We start from the raw sequence: 19,256 nt of genomic DNA on the forward strand, positions 1-19,256 counted from the left end.
CTTTCACAGTGCAAAAACAAATGTATTATCAACTATTTATTTACAATGCTGATATTAAAGAAATGCAAACTTCTGTAAATAACTCAAATATCCAGGTTGTGCATCCTGTTTTCAGAAGATCAGTAGAACATCTCATGTTTTATGTAGTTACATAATTACTGAGCAGCAGAAAGTGCAGCAGTTTATTTGAAATGTAAACATTTTCTGAGGTTTAATGTTTCAAACTTTTAAAAAACACATCTAAAAACATTTGATCCAAGCTCTCCTGGAGTCCCCCAAAGTTCAGCAGCAGTCAGATTTGATACTACACGTCATCAACGTTTGGATTTTCCTTCTTTTTTTTTTTCCTTGCCAGTAGTACAAGTGGTTAAGCTGCTGGTTTGCTGGAGCACATTGCGAACGTTGTGCAGAGGGGCGAGGAAGCACCTGCTTCCAACGAGGCGGTGGAGAAAATGCTCTCATGAAAACGTCCAACCGCTGTGGTTGGCACTGGCACTTGTGCGTGAGACTGGTTTGCTCTGAGATTACGCACAGATTATTTTGATAATCTTGCGGGGAGGGTAACGCTCACCTGATACTTTGCGGTTTTCCTGTTTTTTTTCCTTCTTCTCCCGGAGAGGCCGTGGTGTGACCATAAACCAGTCAGAGTAAATTATGGATCGCCTTTGTGGTGCAGTGGTTTGTTACAGTTTATGATAGATAGAGCTTCTCGGCTTTGTGTCAGCTGCTTTTGTTTTGTCTTTTTACAATGATGGTCTCTGCGTCTGTCTCGCTTTGTAATGCGCCACAAGCTGTTGCCAGCAGAGTTCCCTGCCCCTGGATAGACCGTGTGCTTCTGTCAGAGACGAGAGCGCAGCAGCTATGAGAGGACCCGCACTTGGATTTTGTGTGATCGGAAGATTTGGTGCAGCTTTCTACAGAGAGCAGTGACACACAGCGGCATCAGCAGCTGAAAAAGTTGGACTGGAAGTGGTTCCACACGTTCAAGTGAGGGAAACTGATGCGCGTAAAGAAGGGATGCCAGCCAGGCGTGGCTTGTGTTTGAACATCCAATGTGAGAATGCGTGGGGAGTATGTATATAATAAGAGCCTTTCCATCTGATGAACAGAGATATCAAACTGATGATTAAAGCAGAGGACGATCAATAAACTCAGAGGACTGATTTGGAGGAGCAGCAGCGCGCCGGGTAGCCCTTTGGCTTCGTGCGTGCATGGACCGGACTTACTTAAAACTTTTCTCCCGCTTCGTGTCGCCGAAACCTTTTAAATGCCGTCGCTTAATCTGACAGCTGTGCACACCATGGCAGAGGTCGGGAGCTTTTTGGGGACAATCGACTTGGATTTACAAAGCTTTCCTGCGCTGGGGAATATGCCCATAGCGGAGCCTCCGGTGGGGCTGAATGAGCAGCTGGGGCAGATTGAGGGGAGGCTGCAGCGGGGGTCGCCGACGGATTTTGGGCACCTCAAGGGGATCCTGAGGCGGCGGCAGCTCTACTGCAGGACCGGCTTCCAGCTGGAGATATTCCCCAACGGCACCGTGCACGGGACACGACAGGACCACAGCAGATTCGGTGAGGCCAGGGACCTTTTTATTTGGTTTAAAAGGTTTACAATGCTGAGGATCTTATCATGTGACTGTCTTGGTTCACCACCAGTAAATTATTATTATTAGTAGTAGTATTAGTGTCATTATACACAGTCACTGACAGAGATGTCTAAATGAAAAGGGTCGAGCTGAGGCCTCCAGTGATCCTGAGGGAAGCAATTATCCTTATTACAGAATTTCATTGCAGTTTTGGGTGATTTACGAGGTGCAGTATATCCTGCGCTATCAATTTAGATAATTCTCACTGCTGTCAATCTCAAACTGACTTTAATTAAGAAGCGTGTTTCCCCCTGCCGCACTTCCCCCTGTGAATACAGCTCCGTGCGTCACCGTCACCTGGAGCCGCACAAGAGGAGCGGAGCCGCGCACCTTTCCCTGGCGACCGCCGCCGCGTGCGTAAGGGGCGCAGGTGTCTCCGGCGCGTCCTCGTACTCTGAAGATTTGGTACCATTGATGCAAATGGGGCGAGGTGCGGCTCGCCGGAGAGCGATAAACACATGAGGTCAGGGGGCAGACGCGCACATGTCTCGCGCCTCGTGTCCGTGCAGTCATGTCGCAGGTGCAGGCGGAATACCTCCAGACTAAAGCATGACCACTGTGGAATTCTGGGAAGGTTTTTTTTTTAATGTTCAGACGTGCAGCCAAAACAAGCCGGTTTACAGGGATGGGTGGTCCGCGCGTGTTTGTCTCTGGCTCCACTTAAGGTCTTTGTCAGATTTGCGAGGAGCGACGTGGCTTTGATTAAAAGGAAAAAAATAAGAGACACACTCTTTCGCCCCGCAAAAAAATTAGAGGGATCGTCTGTGTCATCCTCTGGCATCGGATGAGGTCGAGGAGATGGGGACCAGGTGGCCTCTGCCAGTCGGCAACAGCCAGCTGGATCCTCTCTGACTAACCTCTGCATCAGCCCCTGGCTTTTAATTTCACCGGTTGTTTCCTGGTCTTTGAACTATACATGTTCCCTTTTGCACCAACTTCCTGTGAGTCAGCAAACAACTGTGCCCACAGCTCCGGCTCCTCTCTCTGTATTAGAGGCCAGTTGGAATTCCCAAAGCCAGGATGAACACATTTATAGACAACCACAGCCCATTATGACAGAGTGACGCGATGAATTGAGCAAGACTTGAAAAGAAAGCGAGAAACCACACATTTGTCTTTTCTGTTGTAATCGATGACAACATCAAGTTACATAGTGGCCTTAAATGTGCGATTTTTCAATGGAAGCGTTGAGTGGGAAGATGTTGGGTTCTCTTTCAGTGCAAATAATTCAGACTAAATACGTATTGGATGGCAGTGGACAATATGCAAAAGTAGTCAGATAAACATACATGTATCTGCTACAGTCGGCTGAGGAGGAAATTATATTTGTGGGCTTCATTGATGGATTTGTGTGTGTGTTTGACCTCAGGTATCCTGGAGTTCATCAGCCTGGCAGTGAGTCTGGTCAGCATCAGAGGGGTGGATGCTGGACTCTACCTCGGCATGAATGAAAAAGGAGAGCTCTATGGGTCGGTGAGTCAACCCACCCACCAACCCCTCTTTTATTTACACCCCATGCATGCAGCCTCTCATTCACAACTAGTCCAGCCCGAGAGAACACACGTCAGTAAGTAGTGGGCTGTCAGAAAAGATGTTTCCAGGAGCAATCTGAGGGTCCGTTTGTTATCGAGGTTCCCATACGTGGTGGATGGGAAAAGCCGCAGTGAGTCAAAACAAGTTGTCGGCGTCTCTCTCACACTCTGAGTCTCATGCCTCCCTCTCCCGCTGCTTCCCTTCATCACGGAGGAACGAATCGAGACACTAGATAGAACTTCCAGACCGCAAACAACAGCATCAGTATCAAAAAAACCAAATCAGAGGTCTCCATGTGTGAAAGGATTCAAGGAGAGCAAACTGACCTCATCTAGTTTTGAGAAATGCAGAAATATTTACATATTTTCCCCAAAGTGGAGACATTTGGACGTGTGTGGAGGGTGAGTTCAGTGGAGATTACGTCTCTGTGCACAGCTGGACAGCAGTGTTAAATATAGAAGAGTTATTTTGTGTTTTTCCACAGTGATTGTAGATTCAACAGAACATCTGTCTTTCGGGGGGGGGGCGTTTTGTGTGTGTGTGTATGTGTGTGTGTGTGTGTGTGTGTTACGTTTTGGCCGACTTTCTCTCATATGTGGTCGGTGTCTGGGGACAGAAAGAGGGGAAATGGAAGAGATAAAAACAATGAAAGGGAAGTATGTGAGGGTTACCTGTATCAGGTGTCCCAGGGCATTTTACCTGAGGGCCCCTCAGAGCTTAGCCTCCCCCCCCCGGCTCTGAATATTTCCAACAGAGGATACTTTTTAAGCACGGCCATTATGTTCGAAAGTGCAGATATGGTTACTGCTATCAGAGTCTGGCATCCTGGAGCTTTGACCCTGCATGGGGGAGGTGATGGTGGGAGGCCATGATTTGGTGGGTCGAGGTGGGGTGGGGGAGTAATTGCACACCTGACTAAGTCACCTGACTGACAGAGGGAGCGATGTAGATATGTCTGTCTGAATCTGAGAGGCCAGGAGGTGGGACGTGAAGGGGCCAACAGGTAGAAGGCCGCTTCCAACCCACAACCACCAGACCTTGACGAGCTTTTGATCCGATGAGGTTTCTGCGTGCGCGTGCGTGTGAGTCTATTAGGATGAAGCTGGCCTAGTCATGTGCCCTCGGGGCTGTGTTTACAGACAACAGCTTCACCACACAGCCGCAGCCAAGCAGAGCCTGACAGCCAATCAACAAAATTACTGCTGTAATAAAAAGCAAGGCTCTTGCACAAACACCATTAAGTGTGATGGTGAACATTTATCTTCTTCGTAGCCAAAAATAAAAAAGTTCAATTCCTGTGTGTCCAGAGGGACAGTGTGAGGGAGAGACTGTTTTGGGACACCCTTCATATTTGTGCCTGGGTCCTCAGTGATACCCTAGACTCCTTTGAGTTTCGGGCCGTCTTGCAGAGCAGCAGAGACTGACCGGTCCTGGCAGGAAAGCAGCTCTTATTGTTCTCTCACAGTCACTCAGCCAGCACACTCTCACCTGTTGAACCCGCAGCCATCGCTCATGCTGCGCCATCAGTGAAGGCTGAGTGTGTGTGTGTGTGTGTGTGTGTGTGTGTGTGTGTGTGTGTGTGTGAGGAGCCTGTACTCCCGCTCACTGTTCTCATTGTAGCACATGCAGGGAGGGAAATAATTCTCCATGCACAATGAGAGGTGAACGGGTCTGAGGAGTGAGTGTGGGGCGTGAAGTGAAAAGCTGCCTGTAATGACTTCCCCTCGTTTGTCATAATGAGCTCCTGTCTAAATGAGCTTCTGCTGCTTCATTTCAGCTTTAAGTGCAGACCAACAGAGTTCACGGGTCCGTCAGAGACAGTGAGACCTGCATGCACAGCAGCATCGTCCATCTTAATCTCCGCTTGCCTTCTCTCTTTAAACTCTGTTGTTGCAAATGTTCTTTTTCCTCGCTCAGTGCCATGCAGAGCAGGACCTCAGCTCATGACTAATGTGTTGTTTTCTCTCCTGCAGAAGAAACTGACAGCAGAATGTGTGTTCAGGGAGCAGTTTGAGGAGAACTGGTACAACACCTACGCTTCAACTCTGTACAAGCACACGGACACGGGGCGCTTCTACTACGTGGCCTTGAACAAGGACGGCTCGCCCAGGGAGGGCGGCAGGACTAAGAAACACCAGAAACTCACTCACTTCTTACCCAGGCCGGTGGAGATCGAAAAGATCCCGCAAGCTTACAGGGACTTGTTCCAGTACAGGTGACCAGAGCTGGTTCCACCAGGAGCAACAGAAGCAAACGAAGAGGAGAGAGGGGGTGCTGCAGATATTTTGGACCTGGTACAGAACTGTACACCCTCCACTCGTGCTGAGGTCACTGGGTTTACACCACAGCCCACTACCAAGCACATACTGCACTGACATAAACTTTGTGCACGCTCCTGGATGTTGCTTCTTTGGTTCTGTAGTGGACTTGTGACACCGGTAAGGACAGAAAGTTGTCTAGTTAAACCACTAAGGACACAGGGACAAATGTGGCCCACATGACTGCCCAGCTGTGGGGCAATCAGGTGCCACGTTTTCTAAATAACCACTTTTTTTTTTTAGAGGTAAATGCATAGATACTGCAGTGAAGAGCCCTAAACTGGTGGGGGAGAACAAAAAAATGAAAGTTGAGTATGAGAATGCAGGAGAGATACTTTAAAAAAGCTGCAGAAAGGAAACAGAAAGCACTGCAGATGAAACATGGTGCATTTGTCACGCTTTATACACAGTCATGGTAAATGTAAGCAAGGGCACATTCCACAAACGCAGAGATGGATGGATAGAAGGAGCGTGGCAGGTTTGGATAGTCGGGTACTAAAGAGAACGGGAACAAACTGTTACAACTGAGCTTTTATTGAGTTGTCCTCAAAAATCAAAGATGAAAGCGGGGACGTAAAATCTCTGATGAATGTGACAGATGAAAAGAGCACTTACTGCACATCCCCAGTTCCCAGCTGCAGGCTCGCTCGGTCTCCCATGCAATCATCAGTCTAACGATCGCATTCATCACGTTTAGATAAAGCATGGAGCGGCGTCTTGTAGGAGTTGTGTGCAGAACAAACGATGAAGCTCGGGACAAAAGCACTTCTCTGACTGTGGTTGAAAAGAATGACAGATGAGGGGGGTGGGGGGTTCTGTGACTTGTAATGTTCGGAGTGTCAGGAACATTATTAAAAATGCAAGCAGCTGAGGTGTACATATGGGTGATCCTATTTATGAGATGTACAATATATTTATTTTCTACCTATAAAGTATAAATATAAATCTATATATTTATTTATTGCAAAGACTTTATTTTGTAATGAACTTGAAGTTATCTGGACGGTTAGATTCTACTGAAATTACTTCAAAATAAAAAAAGCAACAAAAAAAAATGAAGAACTGCATTGAACATGACAATAAAATTGTCCTGCTATCGAGAACTCATTGTGACAGACTATTTTTGCTTGGATTAAAATCTGATGTACCAATTAAAACCAGATATAGATATCAATGTGAATGTTGCATTTCTTTCCATGTGTTTCCTGCCATGTTAGCGGTTCAGCTCTGTGAACATATCGACATATTGGTGACTCGCTCCACCATCGCTTCACTCGTAATTGAAACATCAGTTGAATAGATTGCTATAGAATTTTGGATATGCATTCAAGGTCCCCAGAGGATGGATCCTGTTGATTTTGGTGCTCCCCTGACTCTTGCACCAACATGTCTGTGTTTTTTTCACCTGATAATTAATTCACTTAAAAGTACTTTTCCCTCAAAGATAACTCTATTGAAAGCTTATAATTATACAGCTTGCTCATATAAGTATTTAATGTAATGTGACCACGTGTGAAAAGTTGCAACCCCTGTACAATCCAGAGCCAATTTGCCCTCACAAACCCTTTACCCAGTAATGTACAGAGGCCTCCCCAGGCTCCATGAGGTCTTGATCAGCCCACATCTACCGTACAAAATCAGATTCCCTGTGCAACTGGATCCCGACTCCTCCGCTCCTAATTGGCTTTACACATCAGCCTGGGTTTAGGGCAGCGATTGGTTGTTCATGGTGGGGGCCTCACAGACCCCGTCACGGCGCAGTCCGCACCGGGTCCGTCTCAATGGACAGAAACAGCTGCCTGCTCCACAGAGAACCGGCGGGGACGTGCTGCCGCAAACGTGGAGTGGTGGTAATCTGGGGCTAAGAGGGGATGGGATCAACATTTCAACATCTGCAATAGTTGTAATGTTTCTCCACTGGCAGATATCTGTAAGCTGTGAGAGCAAGCTCCCCTGGGGGGAGGGAATGGAAAAGTCAAAGACATGCAGGGGAAAACCCTGGCAGACTGAGAAATGAAAACAATACCGGGAGAGGGAAAATAGATGAAAGATTGAAGGGAGAAGAGAGAGGGACAGAGGGTGTGAAACACTGGGACATCAGGATGGATCCGTCAGCCGTTAAGGGGTAGTTCTAAATTTTGGAATTTATTTGTGTTTGTGCCAAAATAAGAAGAAACATACTGTTCTCATGTGTGTGTGTGTCTGTGTGTGTGATAGATATGAGGCTGGAGACAGATAGCTTAGCTTAGCATGGACAGAGAGAGCAGAGGAGAGTCGTCTGGCTCCAAACAATGGCAACATAAATCTGCCAACCAGCTCATCAGTCAACACGTTTTAACTTGTTTAACCTTGAACATGAACCCAACAGTGGAAATATCAAATTGTACTTTTACATGGGGACATGTAGTTCAACAGGAACAATGACGCTGAGGAAGCAGGAAGATTTTGTGACAGAGCCACGTGAGCTGTTTCCATCCATTTCTAATCATAATAGCAAAAACTCTGCTACCTGCCTGCTGTAGCTTCATATTTAGAATACAAATATGAGTGACTTAAAACATTTTATCCACCATTTAACAAGAATATGTTTAAAATGTCAAAGTAGACTTTTAATTTTAAAAACAACATATATTCCTATTTATTGATTGGATGTTTAAAACCTGACACATGATACTGTATATATAGTAAAATATACAGTATAAGATATCTGGGGATCTTTGTTACATGTTGTTCTTTTTCTCTGTCCACTGTCTAATAAAAGCAAAAAACAAGCCCCAAATACTATCGGCCAATATTTTACCATCAGATTTTGAATATCCTTAAATATCTCTGTCATTATAAAGCTCAACAATTCACCATCAGTTGTTCTTCAGATACGTAATGATACAGGTGTGTAATAAAAAGTTTGTGGAAGACCTTCAATAATAAAAGTAACCAATAACCAAATGCCAACATTCCCCACTTTAAATGCTCAGTGCACAGGAATGCAGAGCACTTAAAAACAAATAACTCAAACACAGGAGTTGCTCATCCTTTTGGTCACTTTATTAAATGTTATATTAAATACTTATCAAGATAATAGCAGATCAGATTCATGGCAAATCAACTTGGTGTATCTTCCAACATAAGAACATTCTTAGAGGAGGGCAAAAAAGTTTCTCGACACTTATGAAATACACCTTGTGCAAACGCAGGATCCGACAAGAAAAACAGGTTTTCTTCGTATTCCTCATGTTTAACAGCTACACCAGTTTAAGCATTTAGAAGCAAGAATGTGCCAAAGTAGAGTACAGGTAGTCTTGGTGTCTGCCTGCTGAGACTGCAGTATCCAGGAGGATGGATTCTCACAAAGCAGACAACACTCATCAGCCAGATATAAGAAGATTTCCAGTCTGTACTTCTTCCTGTCAAGTCTAACCTGATAAATCACATTTCAAACTGTGACAGACGAGTAACGGGAAACGTTTTGGGCCCTATGATACGTGGCTGAAGTGGTTACGCTTTGCGAGACCCCATCAGTCACCCGAGCTCGGGATCAACACAAGTGGAACATAAACGATGGACAGGACACACAGTGCTATGCTAGACAACACATGACGATGGGAGTGATGTTACGAAAAGGTCTTAGGAACCAGCAGGCAGTTTTGAACAACAGAAGCATTCCATTACCATGTTCAGTGACAACTAACATAAACACTTAAAAGCATAATAGAAAAAGGTTCTCAACAAATCTCAAAACTTTACAGAGCTTTTTTAGGAAACAAATATATAATAAGGCCAAAATTTTTATGCTTTTTTTTTTTTCTGTTTTTGTCAACTCATCAGTTTCTTCTATTTCCGAAGAAGAGCAGGACTTTGCAGCACCAACAACTGTGGGTGATATTGGTGGAGGAATCTACTGGTGCTAATAATCATGTAACCCTAACCCTTTACATTTATGGAGTCCTGTCACCAACGACACTGGTCCCACTCAGTTAAGTTAGGCTTTTAAAACAGTATAAAAAAACTGAGTTTAAATTATAAGGAAACCCTCTTAAGGGGGAAACAGAACAATGCTTAAAAGCATTGGGGGTAAAAGTTGTTTGTCTTTAAATACATGAAAAATGAAGATATAGAACTTGAATAACATTAAGGCGGTATATACATTTTTTTTCCTGTTGAACATCCTAACAGATCTTTCACACAGTCAGTCATTTATACATTATATCCCACCTCCTCTCAGTGAACTACAGAATAAAGGACTGAGAGTCTATCCCATTTGAGACCCCAGCGGACAGCGGCCTAGTCTCAAAACTACTCCACCCTCTGCTTGGTGCTCCGGTTTGCTTTGAGCGCTGAGGCGTCTCACAATGTGTTAGTTACAGGGCCACACTTGGACTGGGCCTCTGGGAGCTGGCTAGCTGTGTGGGTGGGGGGGGGTGGGGTGTGGGGGCTGAGGAAGAGTCCCTCTGACCTACAGGCCCTTGGAGGGCCCAGGATTCTTGCCCATGCCTTGATGGGAGCCCAGGCCGTGGAGCTGCTGGTAGAGCCCCAGCAGGTCCATCTGACTGAGCCCGCTGCCTCCCATCATGCCGTTCTGCAGGGCCAGCTGGTTCAGGTAGCTTGCCTGGTTAGCCATGGCCAGCTGTTGCTCCTGCACCTTCCTGTTGGTGATGAGCTTCTGCACGAACATCATCAGCTGGACAGAAAAACAAAATATAGAGACAATTTAATTAACTACAAATAACTACGAATGACTATTGTAGTGAAATAACCACCAGCTGCAGACCTCACATGACCTGAGCACATGTAAAGACAATGGAAAATAAAAAACAAACCAGAAGAAACTGGCCAAATATGACAAAAAATAACAGAATGATTCATTTATTATTCACCTAAATATGAGCTCAAAAACATGAGAATATACAAAATATGTGTCGGAAAAAACCCACCAAGGTCATCAAGTTAAGGCAGGAAATTCCAGAAGGTTTAAAAATCCAGTTACTATAAAACCTGAATTTACAAACAGCTGGTGATCAAGCAGATTTCTCCTCAGTTCCTCAACAAAGGCTGGAGTCACGCTAAGGCACAGTTTGTTTTTCTCAGGACAGAACTTTGAGTGATGGAGAACATTTTTTCAGTTTTAGTCAGACTTCACAACAACAACAACTCTACAGCTGACGTCTGATGTTGATTATAACTGTGTCTCACAGATGTAGTCAAGGTTAACTAAGAGCTTGTGAGGGGTCAGGGACAGAAAACTCAGATGGTACTACCACTGTAGAGTGATTTACTGACACAGGCCTGGAGGATACATAACAGCTTTAAACTCACAGATTTAGGTTTTGATCATAAGAATTGAATTGTGTTCTTTTTGTGATCTTTATACATTTAGATCACAACTTCTTCAGCTTATTGGATTGCTCTTAGAGAGTGAATGAATAAAAACTGCAAACCTGCTTGGTAATAATATTCACATTAATAATAATCTATTTAAACTCAGGGTACATGCTGTATTTCCTTTAAGCACCATTAACAATACATTGCTATTGAAAAGTAGAGCAATAACCATTTGTGTCAGTATGGTCCAGTTCCATTTATTACAGTTGTAGATATGTTTTCGTCTGTGTTTGGATTGCTGCTGAACAGATTTTGGATTCCCCCCCCCACCATTTTATTTAACATTGTGAGATAGGGTGTTAACCATTATAGGCATGTTTAGGGGACCTATATTTATAAGTGTGTGCAATTTGATACAAATCAAAATTAAAATCCAGATCTAGTGAATTTAGAAACATAAGGGGACTGTTGGGCCTTGGCGGAGGCATGGGCTCTTTAAGTGCCCCGCTAGTTTCTAGTAAAATAGTGACATTGTCTTCTAGTTTTCAACTATCAGAGCCGGTTCTTACCGTCTGCTGCCTGGTGAGAACATCCCTGTAAATGGCTTCCCTGCGCTTAATCTCCAGCTCGACAGTGGCCTGGCGTCCCAGGGCCATGGACTGGACCTGACTCTCTGTTAGCGCTGGGTTCTCCTTCCACTGTGGGGAGAGAAGACAGTTCACATACATTAACTCCAACCACCATCACAGTCATAATACAGTTCAGTGACAGACAGAGGACTTATTAAGACTCTTGCACTAAGAATAATTATCAACAAAGACAGATTTAGACACTTTGCTGCACCAGTGTTGACACTCACCAGTCTAGCAATGGTGTCCTCCACTGACTCCCGTGAAAAGGTCTTCAATGCATTTGTTGCTTCGATGACTTTCTGTCGTCCCTGGTTGATCAGGTCCTGAAGACAAATGAAAGAGAAAAACATGACCCTGGTGAGCTTTTCTCATTTTGATTATAAAAAATAGACAAATGTGAGGATTTGGTATTTACTACATGATGGAAGATCTTAAAACCCGTCATTGACACTTTTGAGATTAACACTGAATCAAATGAGTAACTCGAACGGCATCATTCATAGGGACACCGAATCGTGCAGCTCTTCACTGAGCAGCCACAACTTTACAACAGGTGATTGGTTTCAGTGCTGTAAGTCATGAAGATCAACTGTAACTACAAAAAATACATTTTTAATCTCACTACTACCAGCATCCCTATACGTAGGAACCACATACAGGCTGTAATTGATAAACTCTGTGCTGACTAATTAGCAAAGAAGTTATCAGGAGTTGGAGAACATGCAGCTAAAAGGGGTGTTAAGATTAATACTCCAAATAAATACTAATCATATCACAATCTGTGGTTGAACATGGCTCATAACGGCCACACTCGGCCGTGCGAGGCAAAGATGTCATCAGATTTATACTTAGGTTAATTCTGTCTAATCAAATATGAGCAGATTGATGATCAGACTGGGGAAATGGTGTTTACAGAGATACTTGTCTGGTCTTATTTCACTAGTCTAGTGTTACCTTTGGCAACCCTAAAATACATATTCTCTAAAGGGAGACAGCAGATTGCAGCGCACCCACAGAGACTGTGTAAAGGACATTAGTGTTAGAGATGCTAGTGTGTCGCACTTCATTTATTGGAATATTGGTAATTACAAATTATCCAGTCATTTGCCAACATTAGCCTTCGGCCCGCACCCTCTTGCACTGCCTCGTCTCCAAAAGCTTCATGTGTATATGAGCTGCAGCAAACAGCTGGAACTGATGTGGCTCAGGACCATCATGGTCCTCCCCCACAGAAATACCCTCTTCAGGGGACTCAGGAGGAGAAACGTCCTCTACTTTTAAAGAGCCCTCTGTGTCATAGCCGCCTTGCGATTCTGTGTCATGTTCATTTTTTTATGGCCTGAAAATGTCAAGACAATTACGCTGTCACTGTCACTCTCTCCTCAGTCCTCTGCCCAGATCTTAGCATTTTTCAAAATGATCAGTGGATGAAGTAAGGGCCAGAGCAAGGTGAAGTTACACTTAAAGCTCAAAATGAATCAGTGAGTTTATGAGTGGGTCTGTTCAGCACTCATAATTTTTACACTCATTAGTTATTGAATAACACAAATTGCCTCTTGGACTTTGTGTCCTCTGTCAGTCAGATGAACCACGATGTATAAATAGCTGCTGCCCCAGACATGCAGCATCACAAACTGTTGGGTAGAAGAGTGGGGCAGACTGGGCTTGTTGGCTAGTAGACTGTTGTCACAATTAGCAGTGGGGTCTGAGGAATGTGGGGCGCCGTGCCGTGGGGGAGGGAGAGGGGGGCATGTGGAGCTCATTACTTACCTCCAGCTGCTGGTTGGTCATGGAGGCCAAAGCCGCCACGTTGTAGTTGAAGTAGCTGGAAGAGCCCATGTCCATGTGCGAGTATTGTGACTGGTAGTTGGTCCTCATGGAGAGACCCTGACAGATGAAAGACAGAGACAGAGGGGGGTGAGAGGAGGCAGAGGCCCCCCAGCATCCAATAGAAATAGATGATTAGTATATATCAGTTAGGCAGGTGTCACCAAGTGCATGATGGGAGAGACTGTATCAGTGTGGTCGACCAGAGACGACAGATCACTTGTCAGCCTCAGTCAGTAACTCTTGGCACGTTCAACTTGTTTAACTCTGCAGGAGAAACACGTTGTTTGATATCAGCCTGCTCCTCTTGTATGAAATGTGTGAGTGAGTGTGTGTGTGTGGGAGAGAGAGAGAGCGATAGAGAGATAGAGAGCAGTGACCTGATGTAAACAGTCCTGTCCCAGTAAAGGCCAGCAGGATGCCAATGTTTGTGTGTAATTTAGCCTCTGCTGCAGATGGTTGTCCCGTGCCCTGTAATCTGGCCATCCGGTATGTAGGGGTGTGTGTGCATGAGTGTGTGTGTGCATGTGAGTGTGTGTTGGGGCCAGTGAGGGTTGTTGGACCTGGTCAGACACAGGTGTGCCGGCCTAAACACTACAAAACCTCAAAACAACCACAAAACCACAACACACATGATCGACTACACCACACACTTCACATTTGGGTTTGCCATTAACAAGCAGCCGCTCTTGGACTTCAGCTGCATCCTAAGATACTCTTTAGACCTCAAACATCTTCAGACAGACAGACACAAAATCATGACTGAAAGAATAAAAACTAAGTATCAGAAATAACATCATGAGTCTCTTTGAGCTCTGTGCTGAGCTGGAGTCACCCCAGTGAGGCAGAGGGCTCCTGGGTTCAGTTCAGTTTTGGGCACCTGATCATATTCTCACAGTTTTTTTGAGTTGCAAGTCTGATATTCATACACGTAATGTTTCCTGGCCACAGGCGGCCGTACCCTTAAGTTGTGAAGACATTAGCAGAGGCCAGGTTATGTTCCAGTCGTTTCTCTGACAAAGATCTGAGTATACAGCGTGGCAGCTTCTCACGGATAAAAGTGACCACTTCTCCATCTTTTAGTGTATGACAGACTGCAGTGATGCGAACGCAATTGAAATCCCCACATTCGACCTCAGCGCTGTGGTTTTCCCTGTGAATGGGAACCCTCTGTTCTCTTATAAAGCAGAGGAGCTTGGAGGGAAAAGCCGCTTAAAGCACACAGAGGGCAGAGGAGGGAGTATGTGTTGGAAAAATAATCATTAGAGTGAATTAGAATCTAGGATTACACCGGGGGGAGAAGTACTGCTCCTGCTCGTTTACAGCATCAAGCCCCCCCCCCCCGTACATCTCCAAATAAACTCCACTAATTGGTCATTGATTTGCACGATAAGAAAGGAAAGGGAGGACGAGGGGACAATGCAGAAGAGGAAAGTCCCTAAACATCTATTGACCTATGTACGTAGCACTAGACGCAACTTGGACAGCCACAGTTATTTGTACAGCAGATCACTAAACTGATGGTGGGCCATCACTGGAGTAGGAGGGAGGCCCTGTCATCGCTTCACTAGATGAAAGGAATATACTGATCCAACACAAACTCACACAAGCGGGACTTCGCCCACCTTGCACTTTGATGTCAATAACTTGGAGAATGATCGACAGAGGGTATAAACACTGTACGTGTGCCTGAGATGTTGGAAGTGGTGGATATGTCACTGTGCAGCACGCATGTCTCTTGTGCGGTGTTTTTCTTCTCTTACCTTCTTCTCTGCCTCATATTCAGCCCAGGCAGCCTTGCGGTCCTCCTCGCTCAGGGCTTCCTCCTCCTTGTGGTCCAGCAGGGAGTCGTGCTCATGGTAACACACAATCTGGTCCTTGTTGTTCTGCAGCATCTCAGCCAGAATGGGATCCTGCGTTGGGGGAGATAGCAAAAAGATAAAAACTGTCACAGTGAGTGTAAAGTCATCACTGGAGGGGAGGTAGATTTGGCTCCAGGGAGGCTTAAGAAGACAACACCAACTTTCTGCCTGAAAAAAAAACCCAAAATATAAATCCACTTATAATCAGCTCGAATCCTGTTTTGGGGATATACAGATCGGAATAAAATTGCTTTTGAAAAAAAGACTTAATGCACATTGCAAAGCAACACATATGAACAGAGGAAGATGTTTGCTGGATTAAAACAATGTTTCTTAATAAAACGCTTTGAGCTGCAGAGCACAGAACTTATCAATTTTTAGTTTGATCTTTTGTTCTGCTGAAAGTTTTTTTTAGGGAATCACCTGAATGCTCAGATAGCCATAAACTTCTTACGGGGAAAAACATTGTAGTTAAATAAAGGTGGTTTTGAACTCCAGCTGAAATCCAATGTTTAGATGCATGTCTTATTAAGAATTTTAACTGTCTTTAAAATAAAAGTTTGGAGCCTTCATTCAATGGTCACATGTGGATTGTTGGCAGAAGGTGAGGTAAAACAAATGGAATCCAACCCAACACTTGGACTAAGAAATGAAAAAAAAAACTTGGATCTGCCAATAAATTGATTAAAAGGACACATACAACACTAAAAAAAGTAAATAAATAAATACATGGTGGGGGGGTGCCTCTGGTTTCCATGACTACATTGTTAATGAAAACAATACCTGAGTAAAATTAAGAGAGCTGGGCCAGGCTCCACTCACACAAACATGGTTTGAATTACTCTCTCCGCAGCACGTTTGCTTTTCTTTGTCTCAACTCAGCTTTACATTAAACTGGAGCATTGCATTCTGGAAACAAACGTCATACAGAAGTTGCATCATTAACCTACACATGGATCAAGAGGTTCTCTGCACTTCTCCTCTCCTTCTCATTTTAAAAGGGTGACAATAAGCTTGAAGTCGTAAACAAAATAAATCATGTCACTGTTATTAAGGAAGAAAAAAAAATACAAAACAGAAACAACACACTGTGAAATTAAGCAGTGATTGCAAACCTGTATTGAATAAACTGAAAATAAACACCAGGCCAGACGGAGTGAAACTGGATCCCTGAATGGGGGAAAAGAGAGCTGCAAGAAAACTACACAAGAACCTATTTTTAGGTTCTCCACAACTCCAGAGAACGACAGTTCAGGTGGCTGACAGAGATAGGTGCCAAAGAGCTTCTCGTCTGTGCATCTATCAACCCATCAACCCGTCCAAAATCCTGGATCTGATTCTGCTCCTTATTGACACATGTTTATGTTTCCTAGCCATCACACTCAATCAGGACAAAACCAGGCCACCCCTGAACAGGCAGACATTTCAGAGCAGAGGCACAGCCAGCTATTCAGCCGCTGCTTTGCTCTCTAATTAGGACATAAAAGCACAGGCGAGCCTGTTGGCCTGACTCGGATAAAAGACATCCATCATTGTTTGTTCTACCAAAGTAGGTGAGCACAAGGTCAAATGAAGGCCAGAGTAGAGGCCAGCACAGACAATTATATTGGCACTGGTATAGACACAACATGCATAGTATGACAAAGTCTAAATATGACTCAGAGGTAACAACGCAGACATAAACTTCAACCTCTCTGATTAGTGACTGGTTTGGAGTCGTTTTGGACGGAGGGGGATTGTGGCAGGTACATCCAACTATGACGCTGAAACTAAATCGTAAGCATCACACATTTTTTCCACACTTTTTCCAGAAAAGACAACCCCTAAAATACTTTTCACAGCTTTGTGTTGATTGAGCCTGGATTATTTTTAAGTCAATGACAACTACAGCCAACAGACTCGAGCCAAGTCAGAGAGGCAGCTTTTTGCCTGTATGCTGCTATAAACAGAAACTAACACTGTGGACGATGTCCCTGTCGCTCCACTCAGCTCAAAAACTCCCAGCTTTGCTAAAGAAAGACCACATTTTAATTTTTTTTGTATTATAAGAGTGAGAGATGATCGATTTATGTTGACGGGTCAGTGAACCTGCAGGTCAAATGACAGTACAGACACTCCCACTGGAAGCAACTGTATTCTGGGATACCCTAAAAATCCCTACCAGTAATGGCTCTGGGGTGGTCCAGCCCATCTCCCGTCCTGTTGCGCTCAGTGTGTGTGTGTGTGTCTTGAGCCAGCACTAATGATTGGAGGTAATCTGACCTGGGCTATTGTCATCCTTATGGAGCTGCATGATGAAGCCTATTGCTTTGCTGCAGTGGAAAAGAGAAAGCGAGGAATGCTGGGTGGGCAGATGCTCAGAGGTTGGAAGAGGTAAATTGACCAGCTCAACTCGATTTGTATTTCCCCTCTGAGAATGTGCAGGGTGGGTATTTCTTACAGTGAAAAATCTACAGAACAATTTCACCATTTGACATTACAGAGTATGTATGTTTGGATGTAATGTATGAATGTATGGGTGTAATGATGGAGGCGGAATGCAATGTTTGAGGACAAGCTCAAGATTTGTATAATTATATCAACAGATTCAGTCTCAGTCTGGTAATCATTTGCCTAAAAAGTGCCTTGACCTGACTGTAGGATAAAGAAAAAGCGGAAATTTTAGGGTAAGAATTGTTGTATAGTCAAACATCCATGACATGACCCACGATATGAAGCACTTTCCTTTCTTTACATGTAGAGAACTATTCATGGCCTTATTAAGCCAAATCCTTGTACATACAGTAAATGTATTTTAGAAAGGTCCAACCTGCCAGGAGTCCATAAATGATGTAAAGAACTTTTCAAACTCAGCAGCTCTCACATCAAGGATGAAAACTTGGGGAGACTTTACTACTTGGCACAGGCGCCCACCACTTACTTTACCAGTAGACTTTAGGTGACGCTTAACTGTAAAGGGTCTGATGCAATTAAACACCCGCCTGCATTAATAGCGGCGGGTTGTGTGCAGGCAGGATTTTGGCCATGTTATCAGATACCTTCTTGAGCTGAGAACATTCTCAACCATGTTAACCCAATTTCCTGCACCTTAGCGGCCCTTCACTGTGTTAAGAACACTTAAACTAGGCCTCTATAGTTGCTGGTTTATTTCTGTCACTGCCACGACATTAACCTTCTCCAGAGAAAAAGACTAAACAGGAGGCATTAAATGTGCAGTAGGAGATCCAATGTAGTTAAGTTAGGAAGATATGCTGGGGAAAAACATGTTTGCTTCAAAGGCAACACGAAAAGTGAGAGGTACAGAAGGACACGTTTTTTGAAAGAATTTGAAGTGGCTGTGTCTGCTAGAAAATGCTGTTATCACACAGGTATGTTAACATAGCAACAGAGGGGGCCAAGACAGGAGAAATGAGAGTGGCTAAGATATTTGTAATATCTCAACATAGCCTGTCAAAACTCTCTGTCCCCGAGCGGCAGACAAATGCTACACACAAGCCCATTGGCCCACTCAAAACAGTTCCTCTGCAGAAACTGGGGCATACTGCTAGATATCAGGAAGCCACCCCTACACCCTCAGGACATCGCTGTCTTTATACCCCCTGGGGGCCTGTACACAAGTCACAGGTTTGATCTAGATGTCAGCTAGTTGACAAAAAACAAAATTGTGCATGTCACAAAACAAAGACTATAAAAATTCCACATTCCAATAAAAACAGGCCTCAGCTAGCAGCAGTAGGGGGCTGTATTTCTAATGAAACTCACTATAAGGTCCAGGCAGCTGGACCTGGACAGGCTGGTCAGGAAAGATTCCAAGGAGGCAGTGAAAGCGGGAAAAAAGTAAAAAAAAAAGGTTTCCTAATTCAATCTGAGGTAAAAATCAGGCCATGTATTAAAACGGCTGTTCCCCACAGGGTGATAATCCTGACAGAGGAAATATTTATTTAAATACATTTAGGTACAAATTTTATTTTCTACTATAGCTAAGTTAAATAAACTATGAAGGGGCCATTAGGCAAAATAATATATATAGTAGATTGAATAATTTAAACAAAACCATTGAATAAATAAAGCAATTACAATTCAAAACAAATGAATCAGCATCTTAAAGATAATGAAGTAA

General features: G+C 44.1%; 2 protein-coding genes across 3 annotated transcripts in view; one reads left to right on the plus strand and one right to left on the minus strand.

Annotated features, from left to right (window-relative positions):
• The first annotated feature begins 259 nt into the window (after positions 1-259).
• fgf16 (fibroblast growth factor 16) lies at positions 260-6,669 on the plus strand. Its single transcript, XM_020101417.2, has 3 exons — positions 260-1,571; positions 3,015-3,118; positions 5,152-6,669. The coding sequence occupies exons 1-3, from the start codon at positions 1,268-1,270 to the stop codon at positions 5,395-5,397; spliced, it is 654 nt and encodes a 217-aa protein (XP_019956976.1). The 5' UTR covers positions 260-1,267; the 3' UTR covers positions 5,398-6,669.
• A 1,850-nt stretch (positions 6,670-8,519) lies between these two features.
• Positions 8,520-19,256, minus strand: part of atrx (ATRX chromatin remodeler) — a 32,416-nt gene continuing 21,679 nt past the window's right edge. For both annotated transcript variants that reach the window (XM_069531383.1, XM_069531384.1), the window contains exons 30-34: positions 15,038-15,187; positions 13,218-13,334; positions 11,675-11,770; positions 11,385-11,513; positions 8,520-10,174 (exon numbers count right to left, since the gene is read on the minus strand). In XM_069531383.1, the coding sequence (XP_069387484.1) occupies positions 9,950-10,174; positions 11,385-11,513; positions 11,675-11,770; positions 13,218-13,334; positions 15,038-15,187 (717 nt within the window). In that variant the 3' untranslated portion in view covers positions 8,520-9,949. The remainder of the gene's footprint in view (positions 10,175-11,384; positions 11,514-11,674; positions 11,771-13,217; positions 13,335-15,037; positions 15,188-19,256) is intronic.

Source organism: Paralichthys olivaceus, chromosome 9 (assembly GCF_024713975.1).
Source record: "Paralichthys olivaceus isolate ysfri-2021 chromosome 9, ASM2471397v2, whole genome shotgun sequence".
NCBI classification, from domain to species: domain Eukaryota; kingdom Metazoa; phylum Chordata; class Actinopteri; order Pleuronectiformes; family Paralichthyidae; genus Paralichthys; species Paralichthys olivaceus.

Excerpts from the sequence above, each read along its gene's own strand:
- fgf16 (XM_020101417.2), top strand. The coding sequence starts at position 1,268 with ATGCCGTCGCTTAATCTGACAGCTGTGCACACCATGGCAGAGGTCGGG. Across the intron at positions 1,572-3,014 it reads ACAGGACCACAGCAGATTCG|GTATCCTGGAGTTCATCAGC; the intron begins GTGAGGCCAGGG and ends GTTTGACCTCAG. Across the intron at positions 3,119-5,151 it reads AAGGAGAGCTCTATGGGTCG|AAGAAACTGACAGCAGAATG; the intron begins GTGAGTCAACCC and ends TCTCTCCTGCAG.